At 37.9% G+C, this 8,408-nt stretch overlaps 1 protein-coding gene across 1 annotated transcript in view; it reads right to left on the reverse strand.

Annotated features, from left to right (window-relative positions):
* Nucleotides 1–8,408, reverse strand: part of BMPR1A (bone morphogenetic protein receptor type 1A) — an 83,408-nt gene that overhangs the window by 29,299 nt on the left and 45,701 nt on the right. The window contains exons 4-5 of the mRNA XM_007955932.1: nt 8,196–8,296; nt 2,530–2,674 (exon numbers count right to left, since the gene is read on the reverse strand). Coding sequence (XP_007954123.1) covers nt 2,530–2,674; nt 8,196–8,296 — 246 coding nt within the window. The remainder of the gene's footprint in view (nt 1–2,529; nt 2,675–8,195; nt 8,297–8,408) is intronic.

Genomic DNA, 8,408 nt, shown 5'->3' on the forward strand with positions numbered 1-8,408 from the left:
GCTCTATTGGACCAGCAAACCTGGTCCCCACCTTCTTTTTTTTTTTGCCTCCAAATGATTTTGAGTTTTGTTCCACATTGTTCTCCCTCTTTATACAGGATCTCCTACATCCCTTCCAAGTGGATGGCAGTGGTAGCTGGGCACCATCTAGCTCTTCTGGTCTCATGGTTGTATAGGTTGCAGATCTGATGGTGTACCAGTCGCTAGGACGATTGTTTCCATTAATTTTGGTTTTATTCTTTTTTCTTGACGAGGAGAGACCCGCTGTTGCATCTAGATGGCAGCTTCCTAGCTTTTAAGGTCCCAGTCGCTACTCGCAAAGTAGTAGGTGGAACAATGTTTTGTATAGTATGTTATGCCAATTGAGCTTGATGTCCCCTAGAAGGGTGATTTTTAGGTTAATTCTTAAATCCTACCACCACAGGAATCTGCGAGAGCGCTGTCTATTTAAATATCCAAAATAGTCAAGCCCCTTTTTAAACCTACAAAATGGCGGTACCCTCCGGACCGGCAAAAGTCCACAACTCAGCCCACCTTTCTCTTCACCTTCTGTTTGTTCCCCAGCCACTGTGCAGTCCGTGCAGTCCCTGGCTAGCAGGGTGATTTCTAGGTTAATTCTTAGGTCCTACCAACAGTCGGGAATCTCCCAGCTGCCTGTACCGTCAGGGTCGCTCAGGTCGCTGTCAGACCGCAGCTCCATATGTCTCCTTTTTTGGGTATTTTCATGCAAATTCTTCTGCTAGTTGGGGTTTAGTCCACTTCTGTATCCTTCCCTTCAAGGCTCAGGAGTCCAAGATTATCTTCTTTGTCTGTGTTAATTGGTTTCCCTTTTCTTTGTTGAAGAGGGTCTGTGCAGTCCTTCTGCCTAGTCCGCCATCTTGCTGGAACTCCTCTTTTCATATTGTTAATAGTGTTTTCTGAATAGCAGAAGTTTCAAATTTTGACAACGTCCAGTTTATCATGTTTTTTAAAAATGATTCATGTTTCTTATATCCTAAGAAATCTTTGTACAATCCAAGGTCACAATGACTTTTTACAACATTTGATTCTGATGGATAGACTTAGGAGGAGCTCTGGTGGCATAGTGATAGACTTAGATTTTATATTTAGGCCTATGATCTACTTCAAGTGAATTTTTGTTTACAGAGTAAGGTAATGGTAGAGTTTCACTTTTGGGCAATCAAACAGATGCTCAATTTTTCCTTCACCATTTGTTAAATAGACTATCTTTCCCACTGAATTATCTTGGCACTACTGTCAAAAGTCAATTAGCCATAGATGTGTGGGTCACTTCTGGATACACTACTCGATTCCACTGATCTATGTGGAGCAATAAGCAACATCATGATAAATGGAGAAAAGACTGAAGTTGTCAATTATTTCATTTTTCTTGGATGCACAATCAGCACCCATGGATGCAGCAGTCAAGAAATCAAACATACTACATTGGGAAGATCTGCTGCAAAAAGACCCCTTTAAATTGTTAAAGAGCAAAGAAAGATACCACTTTGAAGATTAAGATACCTTTGACCCAAGCCATGGTATTTTCAGTAGCCTCATATGCATGTGAAAACTGGACAATGAACAAGGAAGACCACATAAGAACTGATGCATTTGAATTGTGGTGCTGGTGAAAAACATGCACTGCCAGAAGAAAGAACAAATCTACTGAAGGAAGTAAAGCCAAAATGTTCCTTAGAAGCTACAATGGCCATACTTCTCTCTCATATTATAGTTATGTTTTATCAGAAAGGACCAGTCCCCAGAGGAGGATATCATGGTTGTTAAAGTAGAGGGTCAGTGAAAAAGGGGAAAACCATCAATGAAATGGACTGACACAACAAGCTGGCTGTGAGGATGGGCTCAAGCATGGTAATAATTATGAGGATGTAACACTTTATGACCACATTTTCTTTATTAACCTCATCTGTGGCTCACCTTAGTTTTCTTATTTTAAACAAATACCATCTTACATTATTGTAAACATATTTCTAATTAATTAAATTTAAAGTATGTCTCATATCTGAATTACTGGTCGGATGGAGTCTGGTGAGACCCCCCCAAATACTACGGCCCTGGAATACATTCTGCATGTGGAATAAAACTCACTCCCAGGGGCTGGCTCTCAGCCCAATAGTTAACAAGATATACATGTAGATCACTCAACCCAGGGTGACAAACCCATATACTCTATGGAAATACATCCCTTGGAGCAACAGACCACGGGCACCGGGGTGGGGGCACCATTCACACAGAGGTAATGCAGGACAAACAGGAGTGCATAACTCTGAGGGACACAGGAGGAGGGTTACTGGGCAGGGAGGGGAGGAGACTGGGTTAGGGTTGGGCATGGTAACTGGGAGTGAAACTAAACGTACATGTAATGAATGTAAAACAAACTCTTAAAATAAATAAAACAAATAAAGTATGTCTAGTAATATTTTCCAATTTCCAAAACTGTGCTACCATCATATGAGGCCATGTTCTGTATCAAGAGAGCATTCATATTTATATGAAATTTTTTCTTACCAATAAAGGTAGTCCAGATCCACTGCCAGAACTTTGTGACTGGTCAATAAGGTCTTTCAATGATTCTCCAACTGGAATAAATGCTTCATCTTGTTCCAAGTCACGATTATAACGACGTCTGTTTGAGATGCTCTTGCAATAATGCCTTTTAGAACAGCAGAAAACAATCTATATTAAAACTTTGAAATTCTGATATAAACCTTGAGGTTGTTTCCACCATTATCCTTCCATCAGACAGACTCATATCCAAATTAAGTCTTAAGTCTTATTCCAGACTTAGCCATAAGTCTTAAGTCTTATTATATGTCTACTAATGGATTTTATGAAGTAGAGTCCTATGTACCTTGTTAAAATGGGAAGATGCCCATGGTGTACTGGCAAGTGAAAAGAGCAGATTAAAAACAGCATATAAAGTGGGATCCTAGCTATAAAAATTTCAAAAAATATTCATCTTCAAAATCCAGCAGGCAGAGTAAAAACAGTCTCTTTAACAAATGGTACTGGCAAAACTCAGTATCCATTTGCAGAAAAATGAAACAGGATCCATACCTCATACCACATTAAAAAACTAACTCCAGATGGAACAAAGACCTAAATGTATAACATAAAACTATAAAAATCATCAAAGAAGAAACAGAGGCAAACTCAGGTGCCCTATTTTATGGAACACACAGACTAACAGACATAACAAAAAAGGCACAAACATTAGAAGATAGATGATTGACTAGGACCTTCCAAAAGTTAAATATTTACACACAGCAAAAGACTTCTCCAAAAGAGTAAAAAGAGAACTGTTCTGGTTACCCAGTGCCACTCTGACAAGAATATACCACAAATGGGATGACCCTAACAAACAGGAGTTTATTCTTACAATTTGGAGGTTTTAAGTCCAAGTTCAACTGCTGGGCTCCAGGGGCTGGGTGAAAGCCCCTCAACCTTGGGGTCCAGCTCTGCCTCCTGCTCCCAGCCCATTGGAGCTAGAAGCGTTTCTTCACTCAGACAGCTGCTGGCTGCTGAGGCTGAAAAACCCAAGGTTGACAAGTAAAAAGGCACAGTCCCGATGTTATCAAACCACACGGCAGGCCATTAATTCAAGTCCTAAAGTTGGCAGAACACGGCAGGCTACTCAACAAAGACACGCTACACGCAGGGTCCAAGAGTGCAATAAGCTAGAAACCATTCCCAACGCTTCTCCTTTTATATACAGGAAGCAGACCACATCCCAAAAGCAGCTACTCAGCTGCTGGTGGTAGATCCCACCATGGAGTTGACTGCCAGTCTCATCATGGGGATTAACTACCACCAGCTGCCCAGCCACTCAGCAAGGCCCAGCCAAGTTAACACACAACATAACCACCACAAGAACCTACAGAATGGACAGAATATTTGGCAAATGTTTATAGGAAACTTAAACACCTCAACAACAAAAAGATGAAAACGCAATTAAAAAATGGGCAGAGGACAAGAACAGACACACCAAAGGAGGTATTCAGGCAGTCAACAAACACATGAAGAAATGCTTGTGATCATTAGCCTTTAGAAAGATGCAAATCAAAACAACAATATACCATTTCATCCCAGCAATAATAGCCAAGTTCAGCAAGACAGAAAACAACAAAAGCTGATGAGGGTGTGGAGAGAGCAGAACTCTCATACACTGTTCGTGGGACTATAAAATGGTGCAAACACTGTAGAAAATGGCATGGTGCTTCCTCGAAAAGCTGGAAATAGAAATACCATTTGATCCAGCAATCCCACTATTAGGTATATATTCTAAAGAAATAAGAGCTAGGATACAAATAAATATAGGCACACTGACGTTCATTGCAATATTATTCACAATAACAAAAAGATGGAAGCAACCCAAGTGCCCATCAATGGATGAATGAATAAACAAACTATGGTACATACATGCAGTGGAATACTACGCAACATTAAATAATAATAAAGAATGTGCAGAACACTTCATACCATGGGTGGATGTACTGGGAGGGCATTATGCAGAGGCAAATAAATCAATAATAAAAGGACAAGTATTTTATGAGTCCACTATTATAAAAAGTCAAGGAAAGGTTTACACACAGCAAGAAACATTTTTTGATAATTACCAGGGGTGGGGTGGGGCAGAATCACAAACTAGATAACAGATGCATATTTGTTTAGGTGACAGGAAAGGCAATATACAATAAGGGACTGATCAGCACAATATCACTAAGGAAAAGGAAGATATGGAGAAGTGAGGTAAATATCATTACATATACAATTCTGCATTAAAAGAAATAACAAACATCAATTTATGAGTAAATACACAGGCAAACAGTCAAGATGAACAAGTATGGGTAGGCAAACGGACTATAGGCACAACCATTTAAAGTTTGGTAGACAGTATTTCTACATACTTATTTGTATATGCTATAAATATCTCCATGTTTGTAGTAAGAGCACATGGGGCAAAGTTAGGAAAACTTCTGAGCCATAGCCAAATACCTTGAGCAAATCAGTCACTGGGCCTGAGGACTCAGGACCATAGTCACCGGGGATAACAAGGTCAACTGGCATAACACAGTCCATAAAGACAATGTTCAACATCTTACTTTAGTGAGTCGTGGCTGGGTCTTAAAACCTTGCAAGTGGCCATCTAAACAACAACAAAAAAACCCAAACCACCTGTGTTGAGTCCGTTCTGACTCACAGCTACCCCTCCTTGGGTTTCTGAGGCAGTAGCACTATGGAAGTAGATTGCCCAACCTTCCTTCCAAGCAGTGGCTGATGGGTTTGAACAGCCAGCCTTCTGGTTAGCAGTCAAATGCCTTAGGCACTATACCAGAGCTCCTGAGTAGCCATCTAAGGTAGTCTTCTCCCCATCCAGAGCAAAGCACAAAAAAACTAAACCAAACCCACTGCTGTCGAGTCAATTCCAACTCACAGCGACCCTCATAGGGTTTCAAAGGCTGTAACTCTTTATGGAAGCAGACTACCTCATCTTTCTTCCGTGGAGTGGGTGGTGGGTTTGAGCCATCGACTTTTTAGTCAGCAGCTAAATGCCTTAACCACTATACTACCAGAGACCCTAAGAGCAAAGAAGAGTGAAAAAAATCAAAGATAACTGGACGATGTAAACTTCAGCTTCCAGAACCATGAGACCAGAGGAATCAGATTATACTCGGTTACCACTGATGATCACTCTGAAAGGGATCACAATAGAAAGTTCTAGACAGAGTGAGTAAAAAATGCTGAATAAAACTCAGAAAGACCAGCCTTATAAATATGATAGAGACTAGTGGAACCCCTAAGGCTATGGCCCTTAGTAATCCTTCAAGCCTGAAACAGAACTCATCCCTGTGGGTCAACTTTTAGGCAAACTTTAGAAAGGCCTATAACGTGAAAAATAACTTCTGGGAGGTACACACTCCTTAGAACAATCAACCAAACAAGATTAAAAGGACAGCCTCTGCCTAAGGATAAAACTCAGAAGGCAGGGAAAGTATAGGAAGGAAGTGGGAGGAGTGCTGTTACATTGTGGAGATTGCAACCAGTGTCACCACACAAAATGGGTATGAACTGTTGAACAGAAAACCAATTTGCTCTGTAAACTTTCATGCCAATTACAAAAAAGTTAAATAAAAAAAAAAAAAGATTTGTTTACATATGACCAAAAAGCTTTGAAAGAATATATAATAAATTGCAAGTAACAGTTCGGGAGATGTGAGAATATTCGCTTTCTATTTTATATATATTTGAATTTATAACTGTATTTCTGTATCAAAACAAAACATTAAATGTATTTTCATAATGCAAAAAGGGAAAAGGAACTTACAGAAATCAAACAAGTTATCTTAATAGCAGATTCTGGTATTTTTTAAGACTTCTCAATTAAAAATTTCAAACATACAGAAAAGCAGAGATTAATTCCACTGATGTGTATACCATTTTAAATGTGTATTAACATGCTGTGTTTATTTTAGAGATATACATAAACCTGTGAAAGGTGGAACCTATGTAAGGCAGAAAACTGTCAAGAGAAGGAAAACTAAAATATTTTCCATCAATAGAGAACAAAAGTAAAGTGGAAAGGTGTACCCTGTTTAAAGGTAGAAAACTTGAGATTCAGAAAAATAAGGCAGTCCTGTCAAGTTCTAGCTCTCACATGTTTAAGTAAACAAATATTTGAAACTCCAACTATTCCCCTGATAATTCCTTTTCTATCCTTTTCTACACTACTCTGAAGCTGGTTATAGCCTATCTATGAATTTATACTTCTACAAATATGTATATATACATTAACAACATAGTTTTTGTGCAAGAATTTACATAAGTGGCATATATTGCATTAATATTTACAACATGTTTTACACATTTATCCATGTTGACAACATGTAAAGAATAGCTTATTTTAATTGATGCTGAACTTGTCAAGTTCTATTTTACATGTGTCATGTTCTATTTTACATGTTTGTTTCCCTTTTTCTTTATAAAATCCCTAAGAGGTAAGTACTACTGTCTCTACACCAAACCAAAAACCAAACTCACTCCTGTCGAGTTGGATCCAACTCACAGTGACCCCTTCCTTGGGTTTCCGAGGTGGTATCAACTATGGAAGTAGATTGTCCAACCTTCCTTCTGAGGAGTGGCTGGTGGGTTTGAACCACCAGTCTTCTGGTTTGCAGTCAAATGCCTTAGGCACTATGCTACCAGAGCTTCTACTATTGTCCCTGGTAGCCACTAATATTTTTTTTTTGCCTATTTTAAATATCTCATGTAATGAAATCATACAGTATTTGTCCATTTTTTTCTGAGTTATTTTATTTAGCAGAATGCTTTTAAGGTTTATCCATGTTGTTGCAACACAATAAACTTCTAAATCACCTGTGCAAGTGAGATTTAGGAAGTTTGAACATTTCATGACTACTTCTGTATCGCTGAACCTTTTCTAGAATAGAATGTATTACTATTGCAACCGTAAAAGTCAATATACTATTGTAACCTTAAAAGTCAATAAAGTTATTTAGAAATATTTAGAACAAGATAGTGTGTGTGTGTGTGTGTGTGTGTAGTAAAATTAAGAAAAAAGTTTTAAATTTCAATTGAAAAAGCAAAAACAAAAACATTAGGGTAGTGGGTCATACTAAAATTTTTAGAATAAGACATACCACCAAATGGTGATCAAAACTTAGCAACTGTCTTCTGAGTGATAATTAAATGCAAACAATTCTAAAGTCCCAAATAATTAAAGAACTATAATATAGTCAGTTTCCATGGACAAGTTTTTGAAATTCAGATACATGAAAATTTAATATGCCATTAATAAGAAAATTATAACTATTCATGAATGTACATAAGCATATAAATAAGCATTAAATGGTGCTCAATTAATTGACTGGTAGTGAGATCCTTTTTTTACCTTATAAAACTGTAATCTAGTTAAAGGATAAATATACTACAGAACACAGGTTAACAGTTTCTGAATTACATACTGTGGTCAATGGTTTCTGCCCGCTGGGTATAAGAACAACTGTTGATATCTAACACTGAACAAAGTATTTTTAATATTTTGCATCATTTCAGAACAGTTTCAGTATTTACAGTAAATCCTTAATACTCAGCTGTTTTACATAAATATCCAAATTGAACCTGACAGTTCCCCCTTCCAAAATAAATCTTCTTACTTGTAACAAAAGCAGCTGAAGAAGATGATCATAGCGATTATGCAGACAGCCATAGAAATGAGCACAACCAGCCACCGAATGCTGCCATCGAAAAATGGACCTGACAATGTAAGTCAACATATTATCTCTCTATCACAGTTCATTAAAAGGAAAAAAAAATAATTTGAGTGTTAAATTCTAGACAGCTTGCTTTTTTTTTTTTTTGTTAAAACC

Source organism: Orycteropus afer, unplaced genomic scaffold (genome assembly GCF_000298275.1).
Source record: "Orycteropus afer afer isolate SDZICR_OR568_19922 unplaced genomic scaffold, OryAfe1.0 scaffold00547, whole genome shotgun sequence".
Lineage (NCBI taxonomy): Eukaryota > Metazoa > Chordata > Mammalia > Tubulidentata > Orycteropodidae > Orycteropus > Orycteropus afer.